The 27,267-nt window shown below is 48.3% G+C and overlaps 2 protein-coding genes across 4 annotated transcripts in view; one reads left to right on the forward strand and one right to left on the reverse strand.

Annotated features, from left to right (window-relative positions):
- Positions 1-5,128, forward strand: part of PTCD3 (pentatricopeptide repeat domain 3) — a 54,257-nt gene extending 49,129 nt beyond the window's left edge. The window contains exons 23-24 of the mRNA XM_060255423.1: positions 655-813; positions 4,814-5,128. Of these exons, the coding sequence (XP_060111406.1) occupies positions 655-813; positions 4,814-4,862 (208 nt within the window). The 3' untranslated portion in view covers positions 4,863-5,128. The remainder of the gene's footprint in view (positions 1-654; positions 814-4,813) is intronic.
- A 3,440-nt stretch (positions 5,129-8,568) lies between these two features.
- Positions 8,569-27,267, reverse strand: part of IMMT (inner membrane mitochondrial protein) — a 34,223-nt gene continuing 15,524 nt past the window's right edge. For all 3 annotated transcript variants that reach the window (XM_060255599.1, XM_060255601.1, XM_060255600.1), the window contains 6 exons: positions 25,869-26,004; positions 23,197-23,326; positions 18,277-18,500; positions 15,375-15,506; positions 11,369-11,498; positions 8,569-9,471 (listed from right to left, as the gene is read on the reverse strand). In XM_060255599.1, coding sequence (XP_060111582.1) covers positions 8,864-9,471; positions 11,369-11,498; positions 15,375-15,506; positions 18,277-18,500; positions 23,197-23,326; positions 25,869-26,004 — 1,360 coding nt within the window. In that variant the 3' untranslated portion in view covers positions 8,569-8,863. The remainder of the gene's footprint in view (positions 9,472-11,368; positions 11,499-15,374; positions 15,507-18,276; positions 18,501-23,196; positions 23,327-25,868; positions 26,005-27,267) is intronic.

Consider the following 27,267-nt stretch of genomic DNA (forward strand, 5'->3'; position numbering starts at 1 on the left):
TCTTGGGTTGAAGCCTCTGTAATAAGGACAGGAAGGAATGTTGCCTTCACATCTTCATGGTAGCATAGCTGAAAATAAAGTATTGGAATTGCTTCTAGTTCCTTTCAAATGGGATTTTACCTCTTTTGCATGAAAGATAGAAGAATCCTTCGGATTTATTTATTTATCCAATTTCCAGCCATCCCCCCCTGGCACCTTCCGAATGGCTGGTCCTGGGGGAGAGAGAGGGCAGGATAGCCATTGCCAGCCCCAATGCCTCGTGGGGGAGGGGGGCAGATGCAGACCTAATCTGCTGGGAATGAAGTTTGCAGATGCTGCAGGGCCAGATTGCGATGGGGTGGGGGGCTGGAAGAGGTGTTCTTGGGCACATGTTGTATCCTGCAGTGTTTAGGTTGAGGCTGGCAACATTTGGTATGGGGGGCGGGTCTGGCTGGTTCTCCCTTTCTGATCTTCCCTGTGGGTCTGGCGTTGATGGCCCAGAGGCCCTGGAGTCTCAGGCACCTGGAAGCAAAAAACTTGTCTGACGTGGGGAAAAGAGTTGTGAGATCCCTGTGCCCCCCAGTGTCAGAATTTCCCATAGGAGAAGGCTGCATGAAATGCGACTTTAGGCTGCATGCCCCTGGATCATTCATGTTCTGTTTCTGTCTCATGCAGTGATCTAGTGATGTCTGAGGTGCTGAACATGAGCATCAAACATAATGACCCAGGTCAGGCACTTAACCTGGTAAAGTTAGCTGCTGATTTCAGTCTACAATGGACTTCGAAGCTTGCTGAGAAAGTGCAGAAGGAATTCCAGCTCTCTGAAGAACAAAGGTGAGCTGCTGTCTCTCTCCGTTCGGAGCAACGGTGTTGCTGCCTCCTGCTGTTCATCTAGAGGGGGTGCCGTCTTGGCTCCCGAAGGGTCTGGAGTGGGGGTTGCCCCACAGACTTCCCAGTGGGGGAGGCGAGAGGCCCCTGGATGGAGCCACCTGCAGCTGGGTCCACCCCCATCCAGGCCAGGAGGGCTACTGCTGAAAGGTGCTCTCCTCCAAAGGGGGCTGGGGGGGCGGGGGACAGAGAACTCCATGGCCCCGTCATCCCTGGTGTGGCTTCTCTCGCCCAGCTCTGTCTCTGCGGGATGTATGAGCATGAAGGACATTCAGAAATGGAATCGGAGGGGCAAAAGGCATGGGGGGGAGAAGCTATGCCACAGATGGAGTTAGGAAGATTTATCTTCTTCTAAATCTCACCTCCCCCCCCCCCCCCCCCAGCCTGGCTCTTGTTCTCTGGATCCCAGAATGACTCACAGGAGCAACAACAAACTGGCTGCTACAAAATGGCTTCCCAAAGCAGAGCCCACCACAAATGATTGTCACAGCTTAACTACAGTAACCGTGCAGGCCTTTGTGCTGGACGGGGTGGGGGGGGAGCTGCTGCCGCCAAAGCAACCCTTTAAAAATCTGCACAGCCAATCAGATCTTCCTTGTCTCTGTAAATCTTTCATTGAAATCTGCCTCCATTCCTGAGGACTGGAAGGTAGCAAATGTCACCCACATCTTTAAAAAGGGTTCCAGAGGAGATCCAGGAAATTACAGGCCAGTCAGTCTGACTTCAATACCGGGAAAGTTGGTAGAAACCATTATCAAGGACAGAATGAGTAGGCACATTGACGAACACAAGTTATTGAGGAAGACTCAGCATGGGTTCTGTAAGGGAAGATCTTGCCTCACTAACCTGTTACAGTTCTTTGAGGGGGTAAACAAACATGTGGACAAAGGAGACCCAATAGATGTTGTTTACCTTGACTTCCAGAAAGCTTTTGATAAAGTTCCTCATCAAAGGCTCCTTAGTAAGCTCGAGAGTCATGGGAGTAAAAGGACAAGTCCTCTTGTGGATCAAAAACTGGCTAATTAATAGGAAGCAGAGAGTGAGTATAAATGGGCAGTCTTCGCAGTGGAGGACAGTAAGCAGTGGGGTGCTGCAGGGCTCAGTACTGGGTCCTATGCTCTTTAACTTGTTCATAAATTATTTGGAGTTGGGAGTGAGCAGTGAAGTGGCCACGTTTGCAGATGACACTAAATTGTTCAGGGTGGTGAGAACCAGAGAGGATTGTGAGGAACTCCAAAGGAATCTGTTGAGGCTGAGTGAGTGGGCGTCAACGTGGCAGATGAGGTTCATTGTGGCCAAGTGCAAAGTAATGCACGTTGGGGCCAAGAATCCCAGCTACAAATACAAGTTGATGGGGTGTGAACTGGCAGAGACTGACCAAGAGAGAGATCTTGGGGTCGTGGTAGATAACTCATTGAAAATGTCAAGACAGTGTGTGATTGCAATAAAAAAAGCCAATGCCATGCTGGGAATTATTAGGAAGGGAATTGAAAACAAATCAGCCAGTATCATAATGCCCCTGTATAAATTGATGGTGCGGTCTCATTTGGAATAATGTGTACAATTCTGGTCACCACACCTCAAAAAGGATATTATAGCATTGGAAAAAGTGCAGAAAAGGGCAACTAGAATGATTAAAGGGTTGGAACACTTTCTCTATGAAGAAAGGTTAAAATGCTTGGGGCTCTTTAGCTTGGAGAAACGTCGACTGCGGGGTGACATGATAGAGATGTACAAGATTATGCATGGGATGGAGAAAGTAGAGAAAGAAGTACTTTTGTCCCTTTCTCACAATACAAGAACTTGTGGGCATTCAATGAAATTGCTGAGCAGTCAAGTTAGAACGGATAAAAGGAAGTACTTCTTCACCCAAAGGGTGATTAACATGTGGAATTCACTGCCACAGGAGGTGGCGGCGGCTACAAGCATAGCCAGCTTTAAGAGGGGTTTGGATAAAAATATGGAGCAGAGGTCCATCAGTGGGTATTAGCCACAACATATTGTTGGAACTGTCTGGGGCAATGATGCTCTGTATTCTTGGTGCTTGGAGGGTGGGCGGCAAAGTGGAAGGGCTTCTAGCCCCACTGGTGGACCTCTTGATGACACTTGGGTTTGGGTTTTCTTGGCCCCTGTGTGACACAGAGTGTTGGACTGGATGGGCCATTGGCCTGATCCAACATGGCTTCTCTTATGTGCTTATGTTCAGGAAGCGGGTGCTGAGTTTCTGTTTTCAGTTGTCTCTTCATCCTCCAAGGTCCCTCTCAGAAGAAGAAGAAGATGAAGAAGATATTGGATTTATATCCCGCCCTTCACTCCAAAGAGTCTCAGAGCGGCTCACAATCTCCTTTACCTTCCTCCCCCACAACAGACACCCTGTGAGGTGGGTGGGGCTGGAGAGGGCTCTCACAGCAGCTGCCCTTTCAAGGACAACCTCTGCCAGAGCTATGGCTGACCCAAGGCAATTCCAGCAAGTGCAAGTGGAGGAGCGGGGAATCAAACCCGGTTCTCCCAGATAAGAGTCCGCACACTTAACCACTACACCAAACTGGCTCTCAGGACCCCCTCCTCTCCATCAGACAAGGAGGGAAAGAAAGTGGCCACTCTAGGCCAGAAGCTCTACTCTGCAGGAGCTCCCGGCATAAAGGCAGCCAGTTACACTGCTGGTGTAATCCATATGCCCTCTGAGAGCAACTTTCAGAAACCACAGCGGAGCTTCCTGATCAGAAGCATGCTAGTGCTAAGTGCATTGAAAAGGAAGGGATGGTTTTAGTAAAGCAACAGCCGAACTCTTCCAGATGCATCAGGGACATCTTCACTAAAACTCTCGCATCTGCCGTAACCCTTCGATGTCGCGCCTGGTTCCACTGTCCTGCTCTCTAGTCAGACACAAGAGCTTACAGGGAGGACTCACCCTTTGATGGCAGGGGCCTTTTCAGCTCTACAACGGATTCCGTCCTACAAGAGAGAATACAATCATAGAATTAGATGGGGCCTCCAGGGTCATCTAGTCCAACCCCCTGCATAATGCAGGAAACTCACAAGTACCTCCCCCGCACACCCAATGAGACTTGCTCCATGCCCAAAAGATCAGCAAGAAAAGGGGGGAAGGCAGCGTGTGGGCACAGGCATGGAAAGGGGAAAGAACTCTGACTGTGACCTTAAGAAGCCCATTTATTCTATACAGAAGTCCAATCCCCGTCTTGTAGGGTTTGTGGTCAGAACCAAAAAAGTAAAGCAATCCAACCGTCTCCACAATAAGGTACAGTCCCGACTTCATCAGGATCCCACATGATTGCATGAATTGGTTCCTACATAGAATACGCTGCTGAGACCGGGTCCCATCATCAGCCTATCAGATTGGAAAAAAACCACTCAAAATGTGACGATTCTCACGTCATTTTCAAGACTCTACATAGTCCACTTTTCTCAGAAGTGCACATCAAGTTAGACGTTAGCACATCAGAAATGATTGAAGTGAGACTATTGGAAGTTGGGACCACAAGGTGTATTCCTTGTAGTCCAGCATGGTTCTGTTGTTTTATTGTATTCTGTATTATGAGCCAATATGTGTACTTCCCTTTCTGACCTCTGAAGAAGACCAGTCTAGGTCGAAACGCGTCAGGTCAAGTTAAGTGGGTTTCCATGGTGGTTTTATGGTTGTACGAAGGATAGAGGCTTCTGATGGGCCCTTAAATGGTTTTAGCTTTCAGCAATAAATACATGTATGTTGGTTTATGATTTATTTTACACTTTGTTTTTAATGTTCGGCCCTTTAATTGCATATTAACCTTTCAGGTTTCTTATTCCAGTTTTTGGGTTAAGTTTCGTTTCCCTTCTTTGTCTTTCCTTCCTTTCCACTTTCCTTGCAGTGAGCAGCTTGTGACTCTGCTGCCGTCATGCACTCCTCTCTAGTGGAGTTCAAGGGGCTTCTCCTTTGTCTTTGCAGGAGCGCTTTGGAGGAGATCGTGGCCATGAGCAGCAACAGCAATGAATAGACGCCTCTGAGGAGCCTCTCCCTGTTTCATGATCTGCCATGGGATGGACAAAGGGGCTGCCCTCGGAGACTGTGCGGCTGCAGGCAACGGAATTAGGAACGTGCCCTGAAGAACAGTCCAGTCTACCCTCTTCGTGGGCGGGCATCCCTCCCCCACTACCTTCTTTTAAAAAAGAGAAACTAAAGATACGTCCCTAGAAAAGACACTGTATAGGATGGCTGCTGTATTTTCCACAGATGCTAAGAAAACTGGAAACTGCAATACTATTTCTGCCAACTGCCGTGGTTCTTCCCCCCCGCCCGCTCCCCCCCCCCCTCAAAAAAGCTCTGTCCTTTTCGAAGGCCCTTTTTGGGGCAGGTGAAAGGAGCTTCCTGCCGCCACTTTGCGAGAGGCTTTCTTTGGGTCGTGTGACACAAGGAATCCCCTTCTCTGTCTCCCCACTTCGCTTGCAGCAGCAGAGAATCTTTTCAGGGTCCCTTGGAGCATCAGGCTGGGCTCCGGAAGATATTCTGCGTTCTTCGCTGCGCTTGAGCGGAATGTCAATGGGAGAGGAGGCAGCATTTCTCTCTGCTGTGAGATTTTTGCGAGTTTTTCAGTAGGTTGGAATTCTTTGTGCAGAGATTCTCCTGCCAAGAATAAATCTTTTTTTTTTTAAACTTAAAATTTTTTATTTTATAAGAAAAAGAACGATAATAACAGTTCTAATACAAACACAAGTGATTGGTTCAAACACAGCTTCCATGCATATGTCGACAAAGGTGCAACAACCAAAACTTTTAGAAAAAAGAAACAACGAAAAGGAAAAAGTAAATAGGTAAATAAATATAAAAATAAATAAAGGAGTGACAAGTATATGATAATAACCAGCATACATAGTCATATGTTTGCATTTAACCATGAATCTACATTCATACATTGACATCTATACTTATAAACATGGTCTTGTCCCTAAGCAGTTGCCTAAGCAAATTCAAGCAGGCCCAGTCTGTGCAAGCCAAGTTTCAGTATAAAACAAAGTCCAGGAACTTCTTCGGCATTGCATACTTCTTGGATGTGTTTTTGTTTATAAAGTCTAAAAAAGGAAACCATCTTTCCACAAAATTTCCCCCTAATCTGGGGTTGTCCCCCGCGATGAGTTGAGAGGCAATCTTATCTTGTATTATAAGTTCCCACACCTTTTGAAACCAGCGAGTTATTGAAGGTATCTTAGTGCTCTTTCAGTAGGTTGGAATTCTTTGTGCAGAGATTCTCCTGCCAAGAATAAATCTTTGAGCAGTTAGTGCTCATTTGCCGCATCTGCTTGGTTGGCCAAATCTCAGATCAGCTCCCCGGGATCTTTCCCTCCCTGACCTCCACACCTGTAACTCGGCTGTATCCTAGAAATCTCTGAGGTGCTGTGGGATGGCAAAGGAACAACAACGACAACCCACTTCAGGAAGCTTCTCTTCCCCAACAGCTTCAAGCTGCAGATCAGTTGTTTCCATCTGGAGCCTCATGAACCTCCACAGAAAACAGCATTTTTAAAATAAGCCACAGCATGGTTTCTGACTGCAGGTGTTGCAGAAGAGAACCTGGGACTCTCTGCATGCCAAGCAGAGGCTCTGCAATGGAGACACTACCCCTCGCCTCTGAACTCAACAGCCCAAGACACACACACACATGAAAAACAAGGGAAAAACAGACAACACACACACAAAACAAGGGAAAAACACACACACAAAAAGCAAAGAAGGAGAAAACACACACACAGAAAGCAAAAAAGAGAAAGTGTCTTTGAAGTTGGGAAAAGAAGCTCCGCCAAGCCAGCAAACTATTCAGATGTTCAGAAGGAGCGTGCTTGGAAACCCCCCGCCCTCTCAGTTATGTCCGTTAATTTGGGAGGGAGGGAAGTGGGGAGGTGCTGTGCCCAAGACCAGGGCAGAGGTGGCACGGAAGGTGGAAGCCTGAGAGAGTCACCCCTAGTAGCATCTCTTTCAGAAGAGGGATTTCTCATAAACATTTTCGCAGTGCAATTTGGGAGTAGGGAGAAACACTGCTGTGCAAAGCAGCTTTGCAGCCCCAGGGACAGGAAGGCTTCCTGCTTCCTTCAGGCAAACCTTCCCACAGCCCTGCGGAGCTTTGCATGGGAGTGATCGTGGCTCACCCCAGGGGATGCAACCTCTGACCACTCCCTCCACCCCATGAACAGGAGCCCCGACTGCTGCAGTGGCACAGGCAAAAGGCCCCTGTTGTGGTGCAGTGTGTGCCCTCGACACTGCCTCTCCTCTCCCCCCTCCTGGGCCGACAGCAAGAAGTTCTTTGCGAGTCAGTCAAAGCATGGTGAATTTGGGTTGCAAAACAGGCATCTTACTGAAGCAGAAAAGGGGGGGGATTGAACTGAGGCTGGTTGCATAACCATCACCTCCAGTAAAATCACAGAATTGGAAGGGACCTCCAGGGTCATTTAGTCTAGCCCCCTGCACAATGCAGGAAACCCACAAATACCTCCCCCTAAATTCAGTATCCTCATCGCTGGCAGATGGCCATCTAGCCTCTGTTTAAAGACCTCCAAAGAAGGAGAGCCCACCACCTCCCGAGGAAGCCTGTTCACTGAGGAACCGCTCTAACGGTCAGGAAGTTCTTCCTAATGTTGAGCCGGAAACTCTTTTGATTTAATTTCAGCCCATTGGTTCTGGTCCTGCCTTCTGGGGCCACAGAAAACAATTCCACCCCATCCTCTATACGACAGCCCTTCAAGTACTTGAAGATAGCGAGCAAATCGCCTCTCAGCAGCCTTCTCTCCAGGCTAAACATCCCCAGCTCCTTCAACCTTTCTTCATAGAACTTGGTCTCCAGACCCCTCCCCATCTTCGTCGCTCTCCTCTGGATCCATTCCAGCTTGTCTATATCCTTAAAATGTGGTGCCCAAAACTGAACACAATACTCCAGGTGAGGTCTTACCAGAGAAAAGCGACACCATTACTTCACATGATCTGGACACTATACTTCTGTTGATACAGCCCAAAATTGCATTTGCTTTTTTAGCCACCGCATCACACTGTTCAGCGTATGATCCACTAAGATCCTTTTCGCACATGCTAATGCTAAGACATGTCTCCTCCATGCTATAACCATGCATTGGATTTTTCCTACCTAAATGCAGAACTGTACATTTATCCCTGTTAAAATTCATTTTATTGGTTTTAGCCCAGTTTTCCAGCCTGTCAGGGTCATCCTGTTTCTGTCGTCTTTTGTGTTTGCAACCCCTCCCAATTTAGTATCATCTGCAAATTTAATAAGCATTCCCTCTAGTCCTTCATCCAAATCATTGATAAAGATGTTGAACAAAACAGATCCCAGGACAGATCCTGGAGGCACTCCACTTGTCACTCCTCTCCAAGAGGATGAGGAACCATTCACAAGCACTCTTAATACAAGGCTTAACGATACACCAGTTGGTGCACCTGAAACATCGCACTATTACACTTAAGGAATACATTCTCTTGAACATGATCCTATTGCTGACTCGAGAATGAAAACAGGGCCACAGGAACCAGCTGAGCAGCGTTCCATCCTCCTCACAGGGAAAGGGAGAGGGCAGAGAAGCTTCAGTACACTCTCTCCCTCAGATCAGCTCCAAGGTGCCATCTTGCCAACACAGTGTTTGTGCTTAGGCCTCCGTTTCCAGTGTATCGCCTCGCAGAAAAGCAATAAACAAGCATAAGCCTGGTTTTTACACATTTTATTTAATTGCACCAAGCGGCAAATCAATAGTAGAAGTTACAAACATCATTTCAATTGCATCGTAAACCCAATCAGTAATACCTGGAAATTTAAATCATTGAAATTGTCCCCACCCCAGCATTCCAGACATGATAAATGGCTGAAAAGGGCTACGATGCAACAGGTGGGTGAGATTTACAAACAGTGCAAAGAGAGATCATCTGTTGGATGTTGTTTCACTTCTAGCCTGTTATGCTTGGGAAGCTTTTCAGGATGGGCTCCTCAACCCAGGGCCCCCATCAGTCCACCTGAGTTGTCCCTAAGCCCACTGCACTGGCATAGGCAGTCAGGATATCCACCACTTGCTTTGTTTCCAAGGTCACCCGAGCTTCATTCAGCCAGTCCAGCGCTACTCTCCGGGACTCCCCTTTCAGCTGATTGACAAACTTGGCTGCCAACTCCAGGTCTCCGTGCTCCATGCAATAGGATGCATAGGAGAGCAGCTTAAAGGTGCCCAAGTCTTCAGGCCGGAGCTCCGCAGGCGGTTTCACTTGCTGAGGGTAAACCACCAGGAGGGACTGCAGGTAAGAGAGGAGGTACTGGTACAGGCTGTTTTTGGTTTCGTCGATCATGGCAACCCTCCTCGCTAGTTTCTGGACGGTCTGAAAGCGCGCCCTCAGCGCCTCTTCCGTGTACACCCCCCGACTGAGCGATTCTGGAGGGAGGGCGGCCGTCAAGGCCTGGGTAAAGGCGTTCTCTGAACAACTGGCTCGGATGGCTTCCACGGCACACTCCAGGGGCTCAGTGGGACTGTCTCCGGACGCCGTCTTCAGGCTCTGCTTGAGGGTTTCGACTGAAAGCCACAACTGATGAGCCTTCCGGGCTTCCTCCTCAGCAACCGCATGACCTGCAACCCACAGAAAAGTCCAGAGGTGGGAAAAATGAAACCAGAGCCCAGATCCTTCCTCTTTCCCAGCTACTGGCCTGACTGGGCTGGGCAGCGTCATTCCCGGACAGGACAGGGACAGGGAGGAACAGCTGGGGGGAGGTGATCCATTGTGTATCAATAAGGGAGGGGACTCAACCGGAAGTTAGTACATGGGAAGACTTTAACCAGCCTTGCACAGACTAGGTCAGGCCCATAGCCAGGATTCCTTTATCTTTTATGCTTGCTAACTGCCACCTCCTGCCCCCCCTCACTGGGATCTTCTCCTTGCTTGCTAGCAGGAAGACAACTCTGTGGTCAGCAACAGAGGCCACCCTTCTCTTTCCCCATCATCCATCTGTACCGGGGGGGGGGTGTTAAAAACCCCCTAGCCTCTGGGCAGCTAGCAGGGAGAAGACGTAACCGACAAGGAGACCACATGGCTGCCTCCTCCCTCCTGCCCGCTGAAATTGTTCTGCTCCTGTGATGTGACTCCAGGACGTTTAAGGTTTAAACTCCCTCTCTGCTCAGCTGGCAAGAGGGAGGGGAGGAACGGTGTGGTCACCTCTGGGGAGAGGGGGCCAGCAGGCTGGAGAGTAGGGCCACTCCTAATCCAAGAGAGGGCACCACCCAGGTCTTTCTATTAAGTTCAGCATTCAGGCCAATGGGAATTACCCTGAAGGCCAGAACTGTCACATTTGATTTCAAAAAGGAGAGCTTTACAAAATTGAGAGGAGTCGCAAAAAGAAAGCTGAAAGGGAAACACAAGACTGTCAACGAAAACCACACTAATGGAAGCCCAAATGGAATGCACTCCACAGGTCAGACAAGGCATGGCCAAGTCTCCAAGAAGGCCTGCATGTTTAAAACAAGGAAGCTACAAAAAGTAAAGAGGGGGAAGGTCTGCCCCAGTGAATTTAACAGGGGGAAGGGACCACAGGTTCTGGCAAAAGAAAGGTCAAGTCAATAATTAGGCAGGAAAAAGATTTTGAGGAATGGGTTGCTAAAAGCATCAAGACAAACAAAAACATCTCTTTAAATCTATCCAGAGCAGGAAACCAGCCAGAGAAACAGCAGGACCTTGAGGTGACCAAGGAATCAAGGGACTGCTAAAGGGAGACGGGGAGATGGCAGAGAAGCTTTTTCACTTCTGTGTTCATGGTGGAATGTGTGGGGCAGGTACCCAGGCCACAGCCCCTATTTTAAGGAAGGCCACATGTTTGACACCCGATTTAAGAGGTGCCAGTGCTGCTGCCAGTGGCGCAGTCTGGAGACGAGCGGCTTGGTTTTTATGTGTCTGTTTGCCGAATCCTTGGCAGTGAACACAGGAGTCAGTACGATGGGCCTCATCAAGGCAAAGGAGGCAGTGGAGTTTGCTGTCCCCCTGGGAGCAACGTTTAAAGAAGCCCCACGTGAGTCAGAGCAGCCAAAGGCCAGGAGTGGGGGGAGGGTTGGGGGGGGTCGGCAGCCTCCCTCCTTTTTCCTCCTCTTTTTTTTGTTTTTGAAGAGAAAGGTCTGGAATGAAGAGACGAAGGCAGCAGCAACGAAAAGCAAAGAAAGGAGGGAAGAATATCTGAAAATAGTTCACCGACCGGAAAGCTGAGTATCTGGAGTCCTGCTTGTGCGGCGGTCAGAGAGCTGGTGGGATTTTTGTGCCCTGCCTCCTAAGCATGCGTGGTGGAGTCCCTGGGCATGCTCAGAGATGGGGAAACCAGATAATCCCTCTATTGGAGCTACATAACACCAATGGGAACCAGCACAGGTGCCATAGATTCCAAGGGGGTGATGCACAGAGACCACTCACAGATCAAGCTAATGCACATGAAGTGCTCCAAGCACTGAATGCCCCTGACCCAGGCCCCCCCACACACACACTCACTTTCCACTGCCTGTTCGATTCCTCGCAGCTTGGCATAGGCTGTGTTGATGTCCAGAGTGAAGTTGTCAAGTTGCTCCTGAACAAGGTTCTTGTACTGCATTTCTTGATCACTGAGCTTTTCTGACAGGTTCTAAAACAGAGTATTACAATTAAGAAGCAGAAAAACAAGAAAGAGCCGTTTTTTTGATGGACAGAGTGTGGGAGGAATGGGGACACCTAAAATATCAGGCAACTTTTTGTTCTCCAGCAACCTTAGAAAGCAATTATAAATCATCTAGATCTGGGGAGTCAAACATGCAGCCCACAAGCTGAATCTGGCCCACACAAGGATCAAAACTGGCCTCCGAGCAACTTCCTTCTCCTGCTTCCTATTCCAGAGCTGCTCCTGCAGCTGCACCAGTGCTTGACCTCCCCCCCCCCCCCCAGCTCCCTCTGGGCTCTTCCCTTTCTTCCTCCCCCCTCCCCAGGCATACAGAGCTCCATGGCTGCTTCCTGCTTTGTGTGGAGGGATACAAAGACAAGCCCCCCCCCCCAACTTCTGTTTTCTTCTCTGGGGCTGCTCCTCTTCAGGGGAGGAAGAGAGAGGGAGGGGAAGAGAGAGAAAACAAAATTGGAATCCCATGACAGCTGTAAGACCAACATTTTATTCCACATATAAGTTTTTGCATGCAAGCACATTTCTTCTTTAGAGGAAGGGAGGGAGAGAGGGTGGATCAGGAGATGGTTTGCACCTTACAGCGGTAGGAAAAAGGGTGTTTGGAAAAAGTCTTGCTAACCTAATACTTTAAACTAAATTGTATGGGGGAGCAAGACAATAACTCAAAGCCTCGTATCATGCCAGAAACTGGGGATAAGAACATCATTAAAGATTTGCAAAGAGTGGTGCATACACTAGGTAATGTTAACTTGCAGGTTTGTACAGAAACTAAACCCTCAGGATGCATAAAATGTTGATTCCGATGTCTCTACACTAATGCACAGAGTATGGGAAACAAAGAGGAGGAACTGGAAGTCCTAATACAGGAAGAAGACTATGACATAATAGGCCTTACTGAAACTTGGTGGGATGACACTCACAACTGGAATGTTAGGATTCAGGAGTACAACTTATTTAAAAGGGACAGGCAAATGAGAAAGGGCGGAGGTGTCCTGGGACTTGTTTTGTTCAACATTTTTATCAATGATTTGGATGAAGGAATAGAGGGAATGCTTATTAAGTTGGCAGAAGATACTAAATTGGGAGGGGCTGCAAACACAGAAGAAGACAGAAACAGGATACAGGATGACCTTGACAGGTTGGAAAACTGGGCTAAAATCAATAAAATTAATTTTAACAGGGATAAATGTAAAGTTCTGCATTTAGGTAGGAAATATCCAATGCATGGTTATAGGATGGGGGAGACTTGTCTTAGCAGTAGTATGTACGAAAAAGGATCTCGGGGTCTTAGTGGATCATACAATGAACATGAGTCAACAGTGTGATGCGGTGGCTAAAAAGGGAAATGCAATTTTGGGCTGTATCACAGAAGTATAGTGTCCAGATCATGTGATGTGCTGGTATCGCTTTGCTCTGCTCTGGTAAGACCTCCCCTGGAGTATTGTGTTCAGTTTTGGGCACCACATTTTAAGAAGGATATAGACAAGCTGGAACGGGTCCAGAGGAGGGCAATGAAGATGGTGAGGGGTCTGGAGACCAAGTCCTATGAGGAAAGATCGAAGGAACTGGGCATGTTTAGCCTGGAGAGGAGGCGGCTGAGAGGTGATACGATCACCGTCTTCAAGTACTTGGGCTGTCATATAGAGGATGGTGTTTTCTGTAGCTCCAGAAGGTAGGACCAGAACCAATGGGTTGAAATTAAATCAAGAGTTTCCGGCTCAACATTAGGAAGAACTTCCTGATGGTGAGAATAGTTCTTCAGTGGAACAGGCTTCCTTGGGAGGTGGTGGGCTCTTCTTCCTTGGAGGTTTCTAAACAGAGGCTAGATGGCCATCTGACAGCAATGAAGATCCTGTGAATTTAGGGGGAGGCCTTTGTGAGTTTTCTGCATTGTGCAGGGGGTTGGACTAGATGACCCTGGAGGTCCCTTCCAACTCTATGATTCTATGTATCGATGGATTCTTCTAAGAAGCACAATGGACACTGAGGATATTATCTTGGCTTATTCTGACAAGTTTTGTTTTTTTAAAAGATTGGCTTTCTCTGTTCCTATCTGGATTTATTTTCTTTAAAAAAAAACCCAACCCTGATTAAGAATTAGAACACTTGGTTTTGGAAAATGGAGTACTTCAGATGCTAAATGGTAACAGCACACATTGGTAATGAGACAGGGAAAGCAGCTCTCTCAGTTCAGGCCAGGAGGACGCCTTGGCTTGAGCTTCACCGTGAACTGCGATTCAGCAGTCTCTCTTTCTAATCTCCCTTTGAAATGCCTTCAACTCTTAGGTCAGCAACTGAATGTTGCGGTTTCTAATGTCAGGAATATGCCCATTTCTGCTTTGCATCCTCCTGGATGAAATTGAGACCTTGGTTTCCTGTCTCATTACCAGCACTGGTATCTCCACACCTACCACCTTGTCCGAATATCACACTTAATCCAATCAAGCCTGCTATTGTCATTCACCGGCTTTTGCCATTCAATATCTGAAATCACCATTATAAATTTTATATCTCCAGTACCTTGTTTTACATCCCATGGCCCTTGTAACAGATGAGTTTGACATCTCTGATCTAGGTAGCCCAACTAACCTCTCACAAAAGAGGGAGGCACGTATGCTACTGGCTGCATCCAAAGGGCTGGGCACAAACTGGGAAAATGGAGGATTGTGGCTCAGGGTTTTTATGAACCACAAACTCCTCCACTGGATGAACCGGTTCATGGTTCGTCCTGTCCCCAGTGAGCACTGAAGGCATCTAAATACTTTCAGAACTCACTTCCCATTGGACATGGTCAGTTTCAGCCTTCCGCAGCAAAGGGGAGGCATCTTAAAAGTCTCCCCGATTTGTCTTCGCTTCCTTAGTCAACTTGTTCTGCAGGCCTGCTGGGGAAGGGAAGGGGAGGGAGTGCGGGTCAGTTTCACACCGCTGGTCTTGGAAGTGGAGGGGAGTGAAAACTGACCCGCTCGAGCTCCCATCCCAGCTGAGGACACTACATAGTAACCACATTTAAATGCCACCCCTTCTCTTCACCAGCAGGGCTTCTCAACCACAGGGCCTGGGAAGCATTGGGCAGCTGAGGCATGAAGAAACATGAGGAAGAACTTCCTGACCGTTAAGAGGGGCTCCTCAGTGGAAGAGGCTTCCTCCTTGGGAGGCAGTGGGCTCTCCTTCCAACAGAGGCTAGATGGCCACCTGACAGCGATGCAGATCTTGTGAACGTAGGCAGCTCATGAGAGGGAGGGCAGGAAGGGCCGCATCACTGCTTAGTTCTCGTGGCCCTTTCTTACACACCCAGGGAAGTGCTGATTGACACTTTGGGGTGAGGCAGCAATTTCTCTCCAGGCCAGTTTGGCCAGGGAGCCTGGAGGGGGGTTTTGCCATCTTCTGGGTGTGGAGTGGGATCACTGGGGGTGCGTGAGGGAAGGGACTTGTGAGTTTTTTGCATTGTGCAGGAGGTTGGGCCCCTGGAGGTCTCTTCCAGCTGAATGACTCTATGATTCATTCATCTCATTCATATGAGATTGTGCCACTGCTGGGACGCAACTCTAGAGAGAAGAGGTTTAAAGTCCGGCCTGGTTTGTGCTTGAGCCGCCATTTGTGGTTTGGTTCCTGCCCATCCTTAGTGTTTACCAGCCTCTCACCAGCCCCGGGAACTCAGGGAAGCTATACCTAATGAAGATAAAGACACAGATTACTGCTGTAACCATAAAAGCAAGTTCAGCTGCAGCGAATGAGATTTATCTGACACAAAACTATCCGCAGTTTAAGACTGAGCTTTCCGGCCACCTGAGGAAGAAGGCTGCCCTAAGGCCACAGGGCCTTCCCGGGATGGCTGCTTTCTTTCCCCACCTTTTCAAACTCCAGCTTGAGTTCTTGCTCCTGAATTTTGAGAACATCTCCCAGATGGTCAGTGTGAGCAGCAGCTTGCCGCCGGAGCTGAGTCCTCATTTCACTCTCCATAATTTCTCGGACTTCTTCAATCTGCCAACAAGAAGTCATCCAGAGTTATGCCTCTGTTCTGACCCACAAATGGTACAGGACAGCCTCTTCCAGCTATAAAGGTACCAAACAGTTCACGGGAAGCATCACTAAACTGTATACAGGTGACTGCAAAGACTGTTTTCAGTGAGTGTTTTACAGGCACCACTGACTCCTTTTCCCAACTTGGATTATCAGTCAAAGCAAAACAGCCAAGAGAGCTTTAAAAAAGGAAAAGGACAGCAATGTTTTCTCAAAGGAAGGTGTGCTCCAGTAGCTCCCCTTCAGGATGGAAGTGCCCGCCTGCTGGCATGGAGATGAGCCACACAGCCTAGGGCTGCTTGTGTTGGGCAACACAAGAGTTTGTGTCGTGCTGAGAGGAGTCTGCAGTGCGAGAGTGCTTTCCAGCATTCACAGCTGACTCCTCAGTGGTGGGCGGGCCATGATGGCTGCCAGGAAAAGTCCTGCTGGGCCAATGGGCAGGAGGCATGATCTGAAGCATCTTGTTCTTCAGGACTGGGTGAAAAGCCCAGAGAGCCTGGAAATCTGCGAGTGACCCCAATGCACTGCTGCTGAGTGAGGACTCTGACAAGGCCCAGAGGGTATCCCTCCCCAGTGGACACCCACTGAGAAAACGGGCTTCGCTTCGAGTCCTGCGGGCCCCAGGATATGTTTGGAGAAGTCAAGCCGGATGGAAAAGACTGCACCAGATTCCAGTCTCCTAGGCTGTGAAGAAGAAGCCATCAATTCCATGGAAAGAGCTTTCCATCACCAAAATGAAGCCTCAAGTACCACCTATTACACAACAGCCAGTCTCATGAAATAACAGGGCTGGCAATTTCTACTAGATGTTGCTCTCCTAAACGCAAAAGCCAATAATTATGGTCATTCATGGAGGACTATTTTCAACTTCATGTCCTACACCACGGGTGTCAAACATGCAGCCCGGGGGCCAAATCAGGTCCCTAAGCAATTGGCTGTCATCTGCTTCCTTCTCCCTCTCTCTTGCTTCCTTCTGCATCACAGCTTGCTTTGCCAGGCTTGCTCAGTCACACAGGAGCTACAGAGCAAAACCTTTATTTTCTCCACTGGCTGAAGCTTCTCCCTTGGGGAGCAAGGGATAGCTTGCTTTGCCAGCTTCTCTCAATCGCACAGCCGAGCTACCGAGCCAAGCCTCTCTTCCTTCTATTGACTGAGGCTCCTCCCCCTCCTGGTCCCCTGGAGAAGGAAGGAAAGAGCCAGAGCTTCCTTTGCCCAGTTCCCTCAATCCCATGGGAGAGATACAAAGAAAGTGCCTTTAAAGACCAACGAGTGCTAATGTTTTAAGCACGTTTTAAGTTTTTAAAAAATCTTTTGATTGTTTTTGTCTGTGTCCTTTATAAAGTTTATATCTCTGTTATCTGGCATTACATTTCATGACACGCACGGCCCAGCCCAGCAGGGTCTCATTTATGTCAGACCCAGCCCTCTTCACGACCAGTTCAACACTCCTGCCCTGCACTGTTTCAAGGAAGTCTGCAGAACAGCCAAAAACAGACAGTCCAACACCCTCCTGGATAGCGCAACACCTTCCACACGGAGCCATTAAGAACGGCAAGGCTCTGCTACCCCCCACCTTGAAACCTGAGGCAGCCAGGAAAGCCTTCCAGCAGGCAGGCACACAGAGCCAGTTAGCTTCCTGGCTGAGTCAAAATTTAAACCATCTTCCAAGTCCCCACCTGGCATGCCAACCATCACATCACAAGGCTTCTGTCTGTGCTTTTGTTTATGGGCTCGGTAGACAGAGACATCCTGAGACAGGATTCTGCTGTCCACTAGATGCAGAATGCCCTGGTGCCCTCACTCTGGCCTCTGGTGCCAGGAAAGGGGCATCATCTTGTATCCAGGATGGTCTTCCCTGGCAGCGTGAGACAGAACTGGTCGCTCCTATGCTAGGCTGTCTTTTACACCACATGCCATCGACAAATCCTTGTCGTCTATACCCCATGCCAAGGGCCAAATGAGTACAATGCTGGGATCTCCCCCCCCCCCCCCAGCTGGAAATGAAAAAGTGTCCCTTTTCCCTCCTGCTGAAGCAACAACACTGCTGGTGCAGAGACAGATGCTGGGTTCCTGGGCACCGCATATTTTTTAGATGGACTGTGAGAGTGCCCCCAGTGGAGAAAAGAGCCCTTTTGGGCTTGGGCATGCGGAAGGTCCCTGGCAGCCTCTCCCATCCAGACCCTTGTTCGCCTCCCCCAGGCACCAACAAGGCCCCAAGTTCAACGGCCGGCGCCTCCAGAGGTCAGAGAGCAGGGGGTGGGAGGGAAAGACCTTCTTTCTGCCGGAGAGAGACCCTGGAGAAAGAGCTGCTGCTAGGCTGGTCCGGAGGCCGGTCCGATTCAGCAGAATGGGGCGGGGGGGGGGAGGCTGTAGCCCTGAAGAGGAGGAGGAGTCTCTGCTTGGCATGCAGGAGGTCCCCAGCTCAGTCCCTGGGATCTCCAGGTAAAGGGCCCAGGCAGCAGGTGAGGCGAAAGACCTTGGGGAGCCATGGGCAAACTGAGTAGACAAGGCTGACACGGGTGGGCTGAGGGCCTGATTCAGCATAACGCAGATTCATGTGCTGAGTCTCAGCGAGGAAGGTGATCTATTAATGAAGTAACTGGAGAGGTTCTTGTTCCTGTCCCCACCACCTGGCTGTCAAGGCAGCCTCTGCCTACCCGCTGCTAGTCGACTCCTCTTCCGCTCTCTCCCCCCGCCCCGCCTTGCCCTGAGGGAAGGCCCCAGCAGCTACCTTCATCTCTTGCTCCAACAGGGTCTCAGTCTTGTGATGCTCCAAGGCCTTGGCCACAGCTGTCTCAAAAGCCTTTTTGTCCTCCAGCTTCTTCTTTTCCAGAGCTGCCGCCACGTGCTGCTGCTCTCGCACCTTCTGCTCCACCAACTCTTTGTTGAGCTGGTCGATGCGTCGATGGGCATGAGCGATCAGAGAGTTCAGGTCTTCGGCTGTCAGGCCTTCAGCTGGAGAGAGGAAACTGTCAGACGGGATGGGCCTACCAGACATCCCACACAAGCAGACCTGCCATCAGAATTCTCCCAAAGGGGCACACATGCCTCTGCAGTCAGCTGTGGCTCAGTGGAAGAACAGCTGCTTTGCCTGCAAAAGGAAAGGGCCAGGCAGGAACAAGCCTTCCTCTGCCTGAGAGACCCCGAGAGCTGCCGCCAGTAATGGGCCGGGGGGGGGGCAGGGCTGCGGCTCCCTGGCAGACCATCTGCTTGACGAGCATCAGCGTGTCAAGCCCGACTATTTTCTTAAAAGATGGCTGAGCAAATGTCAGGTTCATACTCTGGCCTTCCCCCATTATTTACAACCTAGAGAACACGGAGGCATCACCCTCCGGCAGAAGAATGTTTATGGTACTAGAAACGGCCTGCCATGTTTCAAGGATGCACTCCCTAAAACTCACATGCTCCCTTATCAGTTCACAATGTAGTGCGAGAATGCTTTTGTACTGAAAATGATAGTTGCTGCTGTAACCTTTGAACCTTAGATCTGAATGAAGCGCCTTTTGTAACGGTTTATGATACCCTATACAGTAAGCATGTTAACCTCTGGTATCTCAGTATTTCCAAGGATCATTTTCCTTGAGGCACCTTTGAATTCCTAAATAAACCAGTCCATTCGAAAGAAAACAAAGGACTTCATTGTTGGGAATCTTGGGGCTTGACACAGTGAAGGATCAGGTGATGCCCACGACGCAGCCTGAGAGGCAGGAGAGCCACTGCCAGGTGGAGCAGACAACGTGAGGGAGGTATGTACTTGTGAGCAGGGCTTTTTTTGAGCAGGAACGCAGTTCTGGCTGGTTTGGTGTCAGGGGGTGTGGCCTAATATGCAAATGAACTCCTGCTGGGCCTTTTCTACAAAAAGCTCTGTGTGAAAACAATGGTGCCATCAGGGGGTGTGGCCTAATATGCAAATGAACTCCTGCTGGGCCTTTTCTGCAACAAAAGCCGCTGCTTGTGAGGAAACTCGTGAATCTGAGCACGGCAGTTCAGCTGAGAGCCTCTGGGTATAAATAAAAGGAGTAAGAAATACCAGTGATATTATTGGGGGGGGGGGGTCTGCTATAGACCACCAAGCCAGGCAAGAGGACTTGGATAAGAAACTCCTAGAGCAATTCTCACAGAGAAGGAACACAGTGGTTATGGGAAATTTCAATTACCCGGACATCCGTTGGAAGTCCAACTCTGCTAAAAATGAAAGGTCAAACAAATGCCTGACTTGTCTTGACGACAACTTCATTTTCCAAAAAGTGGAGAGGGAAACAAAGGAATCTGCTACCTTGGATTTGATTCTCACCAAGAGGGAAGAACTGGTTGATCAGGTGGAACTAGTGGGTACCCTGGGTTGTAGTGGCCATGGGATTTTGGAATTCACAGTCTCAGGGAAGGGAAAAACTGTACATAGTCAGATATATAGGCTGGACTTCAGGAAAGCAAGGATGCTTTAAGGATGCTGGGTAAAATCTCATGGTCAGGAATACTTAAGAAGAAGAGAGTTCAAGAGGGGTGGGAGCTTCTTAAAAGCGAAATACTGAAAGCACAATCACAGATGATTCCTGTGAGAAGGAAAAAATGGGAGAAGCCAAGGTAGCTCATAAACAGCTCTCTAAAGACTTGAGAAATAAAAAAGACTCATTTAGGAAATGGAAGGAGGCCTTACAGCTAAGGATGAATATAAACAAATCACCAGTGCTTGTAGAGAAAATGTTAGGAAAGCTAAAGCTCAGTAAGAGCTTGGGCTAACAAAAGATGCTAAAAACAACAAAAAAGGGTTCTTTTCTTAAGTTCAAAGTAAGAGAAAGAGCAAGGTCATAGTAGGCCCATTGCGAGGGCAGAAAAGTGAAAATGTAACAGATGATGAAGAGAGGGCAGAACTGCTCAATTCCTACTTTTCCTCAGTCTTCTCTTATGAGGGAAACAGTGCTCAACACGGCAAAAACAAAATATATTTTGAGGGAAGGGAGTTGCAGCCTAGGATCAGCATAGAGGTAGTACATAAACACCTACTTTCTTTAAATGTAACTACGTCCTCAAGGCCAGATGACCTGCCCCCAAGAGTATTAAAGAACTTGCAGATGTAGTTTCTGAGCCTTTATCCATTATTTTTGAGCATTCTTGGCGAACAGGTGAGCTGCAAGAAGACTGGAGTAGGACAAATACTCCCATCTTCAAGAAGGGGGAAAAGGAGGATCCGGATAACTATCGACCCCTCAGCTTGACAGCCATACCTGGAAAAGTTTTAGAACAAATCATCAAACAATCAATCCTGGAACATTTAGAAAAGATGGCTGTGATGACTAAGATGGGTTTCTCAAGAACAAGTCATGTCAGACTAATCTGATCTCTATTTTTGAGAAAGTGACTACCTTACCAGATCAGAGGAATGCTGTAGACATAATTTATCTTGATTTCAGTAAGACTTCTGATAAGGTTCCACATAGAATCCTTGTGGACAAGTTGGTAAAAATGTGGTTTGGATCCTGTTACCGTTAGGTGGATACTGGTTGATAGATCGCACCCAAAGAGTGCTTGTGAATGGATCCTCATCCTCTTGGAGAGGAGTGACAAGTGGAGTGCCTCAAGGATCTGTCCTGGGACCTGTTTTGTTCAACATCTTTATCAATGATTTGGATGAAGGAATAGAGGGAATGCTTATTAAATTTGCTGATGATAGTAAATTGGGAGAGGTTGCAAATACAGTAGAAGACAGAAACAGGATACAGGATGACCTTAACAGGCCGGAAAACTGGGCTAAAATCAATGAATTAATTTTAACAGGGATAAATGTAAAGTTCTGCATTTAGGTAGGAAAAATCCAACGCATGGTTATAGGATGGAGCAGACTTGTCTTAGCAGCAGTATATGCAAAAAGGATCTAGGTCTTAGTGAATTATATACACTGAACATGAAGCAGCTAAAAGGCAAATGCAATTTTGGGCTGTATCAACAGAAGTACAGTGTCCAGATCATGTGAAGTGATGGTATCGCTTTGCTCTAGTTAAGCCTCGCCTAGTGTTCAGTTTGGGGCACCACAATTTGAGAAGGATGTGGACAAGCTGGAAAGTGTCTAGAGGAGGGCAATGAAGGTGCTGAAGGGTCTGGAGACCAGGTCCTATGAGGAAAGGCTGAAGGAGCTGAGCGTGTTTAGCCTGGAGAGGAGATGACTGAGTTGATATGATCACCATCCGCATGTACTTTGAAGGCTGTCATATAGAGGATGGCGTGGATGTGTTCTGTTGCCCCAAAAGATCAGACCAGAACCAATGGGTTGAAAGAGTTTCTGGCTAAACATTAGGAAGAACTTCTTGACAGAGCAGTTTCTCAGTGGAACAGGCTTCCTTGGGAGGTGGTGGGCTCTCCTTCCTCGAAGGTTTTCAAACAGAGGCTAGATGGCCCTCTGACAGCAAGGCTGATTCTGTGAATAAGGCAGATCGTGAGGAGGGCGGGAAGGGGTGCATCCATGCTTAGTTTTTGTGGCTCTTTCTTACACATCCAGCGAAATGCTTATTGCCTCTTTGGGGTCAGTCAGCAATTTTTCCCCAGGCCAGTTGGATCCTGCTGTCTCCTCCCCGATCCTATTCTTTGTCCCTCCTTTTATCTCTCCTCATTGCAGATCTGACCCCCTTCATGCTCCCACCTCCCTTCTCAAATCAAGCCTCACCCCTCTATTTAACCCAAGACATCCAGCGGCATCCTTGGGCAGAGACAGGTGTTTGCGTACATGCAGCGTGGGTGGGTCCCATGGCTACTCAGGCAGCCACCACTGGGCCTCTGTGGATTCTCCTGCCACCTTCCTGGGCCTCCATGAGTCACTTCCTCCGTGGCTCCTCCGACGCTCTCCCTAAGCCCGGGGCTCTGTGCAACCTGGCGCTCCATGGCATCTCTCCCCACCACCCCAGGGGCCGCATTCCTCACTGTGTTGGGGTGACTGAAGACTTGCAAGCCCCTCAGTTGGCAGTTGAGGCAGCTTCTTGCAGGTGGGTACCTGCTGGCCTGGTTATTGGGGGGGGGGGGCATGGCACAAGGCCTGGCAGGTCCCTGCCAGGACATATATATGATTATGAGAAATAATATTTAATCAGTTTGACCATTAGGCAAGAATTTCTCCTTGAAAGGGAAACTGAGACTGGCCACGTTGCTTCTCAGAAAAGACCGGAGAAGAGAGCTCCACTGTTGCCAGCGAAAAATTCGCAGGGGAAAGGGGGTGAGCCCTGCAGATTCAGATTCGTTGAAACGCCAGCTGCTGCCCAAACAAGAGAACTTCCTGTTTCCAGGATAAAATACACAACTACTGCATTTCTTTAAACAGCTGCTATTTAATTACTGTGCTTGGTGAATTTGTTGCTGTTGCTCCATTTCATCACATTGGAGCTGATTTTATATTCGCTTAGATGGAGCTTTTAGGTGCAGGCTCATGTGCCACCAGACAGGTCCTTAAAGACCTTTTATTAGCACCAGAGGCCAAAATTTCAGCTTTTGTGCCAAAATTAAATAACAGAATTCAGTTGCTGTGTATTTTAAAGAAGAGAAGGAAAAGATTGAGAAAATGACAATGCAGCCATGATTTCTACTTTAAATTGTGGTGAGCTAGTAGACACACTTTTTTCCAGGATCACAGCAGTTAAAGATCACTTTTAATTAGCTTCTTACTTACTTAGCCTCTTCCTACCAGGTTGGGCTTCTGGAGTAACACTATCCAGCTCTCTCTGAAATTCCTCCCTTGCGATGGCTACAAGTTCACGGTACTGGGCAACTATTTTCGCTTCCGACTGGGCCGCCTGCACCTGCAAAGGGGAGGTGGAAGATTAGAAGCTCTGGGCACTCAGCCAGCCTTTCACCTGCAGTCTGCACATATCCCTGGCTTCAAGGCATTGCAAAAACAGCCACTAGGAAATCCTACAGCACCTGTTGAGGTGGGAATCCTCTCCAAAGACTAGTTACAGCGGCCCATTTGTTACAGATGGGAGCTCCAGCCTCAGCACGATACATCCAAGTTTCCATTAGGATGAATGCTCTGTGCTCAGCTGGACCTAGACACACCACAAGGACAGGCTGTTTGTCTGTAACTGGCGGGCGTCAGGTAGACGCTGCACCTATGAGAAATTTATTTCTACTCTGATTTCCTCTCCAGCAGAGATCCGGACAAAACCAGATTCCAAACAAAGCCGGGGAGGAGGGGGAGGACAGCTCCGTTCACCACAGAGGGAACCTTCTCCAGGCCTTGTGTGCTGCTGACAGGACACCTGATAGAAGGTTTGGGGTCCTTATGTGATGAGCACAGGGTGTTCCTGGGTATCTTTGGAAGAAATAAAAGGTACAATTAAGATTTTAAAACATAACAAGGTACCTAGCCCAGATGGCTTTTTCCGAGGAATTGTCTGTAGAATGTATGGAAGAAACAGCTCTACACCTAAAGAAATGTTTTGACTCCTTCAAAGAAGCTCTCAGTGCATTCCTGGATTGAGGCAAATGTTAAGTTGATCCCCAGCACTAAAAATATCCTCTTCGCCTGGCTTCGTACCAAACAATCTCTTCATTATGTTCAAAATATATTTACAGCCATATCAGGTAAGACAATATCCCAGGCTGGCATATAGACCAAACTGGTGTTCGGAAGGGCTGACAATTAACTTGGAGTAGAAAAAGACTTTTTATTTGTCTCTTGAATTTGACGAATGTACAGGATACACCTTTTCCCCTTTTTATTAATTTTTTAAAATTAATTAGCTCAAAGGAGAAAGGCAAAGAGACCAAATAACTGGCCAGGCCCAAAGCACGTCTTTTAAGCCACAGCACCAACAGTTAGACCCTTTATTGTAGTCCTCTGAGGAAAGCTCCTGTGGTGTCCAGGGTATTTTTGGCTGAATGAGAGCGTTGGAGGCCACCGGCCAGGGCTTTGGCAAGGTCGGGCCCTCCAGCTCCTTATTCCCTTCATCCCAAAGACTTTGCATGTCCCAATATTTATAAACAAATATTGTAGGTTCCCTTTTCTGCCTTGGTTCAATGAGCGTTTCCAAGAATCAAGGAGATTCTGAAAGTTACAAGCAATGCTCCCTCCAAGCTGTGGAGTCTTGTGAGCAACAATTCTACTTCATGAGCTACAAGCATGAAAGTTGTGAGCGAGGGATTTGACTACTGCATCAAGTAGTTTGCTCTGGGGCCATTTTTTCTGAGCTAAGACAACAATATGTGAGCCAGAGGCTAAAAAACTATGCACTAGCTCACACTAACTCAGCTTAGAGGGAACACTGGTTACGAGTTGCAGGGCCATGTCCAATGCTGACAGACGTTGCAGTTGTCAATACTACTACTGACGGGTCACATCTAGACCTTTTTTACTCTGCTGGTGCAGAAAAGGCTTTTGGTCAAATGTGCTGGCCACTGTTGAATGAAGTCTTGCCAGCTTTTAAATTTGGCAAAAAAAGATGATTTTCTTTTCTTCTTATCAAGTCCCCAAAGCTTGAATATTAATTAAAAGGCTGCCTTTATTCACTTTGCAGCAGTGGGGTGAGGGGAGTGTAGTTACTGTTCATCTAGCAGTCTTCTGTGCAGGCACAATTATGTGAAAGACTGGCAAGGTGAGCTTCGTGGAGGTGCGAGCAAAGTCCTGACTACCACTCACCCAAAAGCAGCGTCCATCCTGGCCTGTCAAGCACAAGGCGGAGTGGGCGGGCTGCTCAGATGTCTTCTCAAGGCTGTGGAGGCAGCGAATCCCCCCAGCTGAGGGCCCTGGAAGTTTGCTCTGGGAACTCTGGAGGGTGCCGCCATGCAGCTGTTCCCCTGTGCCCTTAAAGCCTGCCAGTGCCTTTGGATTGGCCTTCCACAGGCTCTCTCAAGGAAGACATCAGTGCCTACCTGCCAGGTAGACCAGCTAACCAGTCTGCAAGAAGAAAGCAGTCTGCAACCCGCCCTCTTCTCTCCCTGGCCGTGAATCCCAACACAACCAGGGAGAAGAAAGAGCCTGGGGCAGAAGGGCCAGCCTTGCCCCGCTTCAGGCAGAGAAGGTGCAATGCTAAAAGGAGAAAGCTCTGGAAGAGGATTCCCGGCAGGCCAAAGCCCAGCTGAGGGAGGGACGGAAGAAAAGTTGCAGAGAAGCTGCCTGCCCCTTTGGGCTCTCGTGCGAGCCACACCTAAAAAGAGGACTCCCAAAACCCCTCAATGAATTGGGGGAGGGGGGAATTAACAACATAAAGGCGAGGAGGAGAAAGGACACAGGCCAAACCATTCGTTCCATTTAGCACCAAAAACACATCTCTGCCCCCAAACAGGAAAGCTACCGAAGTTTCCCATAACTGCAAATGAGTTTTGCATTAAAGAAAAACGGACCTTTTTCACCACACTGTCCAGGTCAACGATCATGCAGTGCAGTTTATCCTCAGCAGCAGAGATGTGAGATTTGGCCCCCGGAAGGAGAGACTTCTTGGAATGCTCAATCACCCCTTTCATTTTCTCCAGTTCTTCTCTAAACAAAACCAGAAGCCGTCTGTTAGCTAGGCCAATATTCACTATTTGCTCTCATGAGGATGGGGAAGAATGAAATGTTCACCCATCACTAGTTTCTGTGACAGATTTTATTTATTTATTTATTTTATTGGATTTATATCCCGCCCTCCCCACTGAAGCAGGCGCAGGGCGGCTTTAAAATAAGCCATGAAATATAGTTTTAAAGCAAATTATGTTAACACACCTGAAGGTTAACTTCACTGAGCCCACCAGTCAGAGCTACTCAAGAGGGCTTAAAGCGAATAAAATACAACTGCATACATATGAAACAGATGGCTTTGTCACTTAAGTACTATCAGTAACCAAACAGACTAGGAACAGTATATTAGTAAGTCCAAATGCGCAGGATCAAGTCAGGCCCACAAAAGAAAAGACACCGAAACGCAAGACATCCCACGAGCCCTTCTAAGCACATCACAAGCAAATCCCAGCACTACCCATAAGCTTAAAGAGCCTTCCAGAAGAGGTGGGCTTTTAAATTCTGCCAGGAAGGAAACAAGGAGGGAGACTAAAAGTACCCCCCCCCCGCTCCCAAGAGAAGGGGCTGCCCCAGAAAAGCCCCTGCTGCCTGGCTTCGGATAGTGCTGACTCCTGGGGGGATACTGAAGAAGAGGCGGCTAAGGGGTCCCGCAGCTACCAGCCCTTCTGCCAGGGCACAGGTGCCAAGGCCTCCTCCTGATGTTGCCTCCTTGCATTATTGGTATTTGGAGGTTCCCTTGCTCATCATACCTAGTAGCTCCTAATGGACGTCAAAGAATTGAATCCCCTTTTCATGGCCATCCTTACAACCTCTGGCAGGAAGCGCCATGCTCGAAGGACTCGTGGAGTGAGGCTGTGAGGTAGGAACAGTGCTGGAGTGACAGCCACACCTAAAGATGCCAGCCAGCACAAATGCAACACAACAGAAGTTCAAAACTAACAACTCCGAATGGCGTAGCCTAGCTGCTTTTTCTGTGCAGCCCCATCCTGGGTTTTGTTTCTTGCTCATTTTTAAGTGTTTTATTACTTTTTAATATTAGTTTCTAATGCAGGAGTGGCCAAACTGCGACTTGGGAGCTACATGTGGTTCTTTCACACATATTATGCGGCTCTCGAAGCCCCCACTGCCCATCAGCCAGCTTGGAAAAAGCATTTCTCTCTTTAAATCACTTCTGCAAGTCAAGCCACAGGCTGAAGAATACATTTAAAGTTGCTTTCTTTCCATCTCTCCCTCCCCCCTCTA

This window comes from Heteronotia binoei, chromosome 15, assembly GCF_032191835.1.
Source record: "Heteronotia binoei isolate CCM8104 ecotype False Entrance Well chromosome 15, APGP_CSIRO_Hbin_v1, whole genome shotgun sequence".
NCBI lineage: Eukaryota > Metazoa > Chordata > Lepidosauria > Squamata > Gekkonidae > Heteronotia > Heteronotia binoei.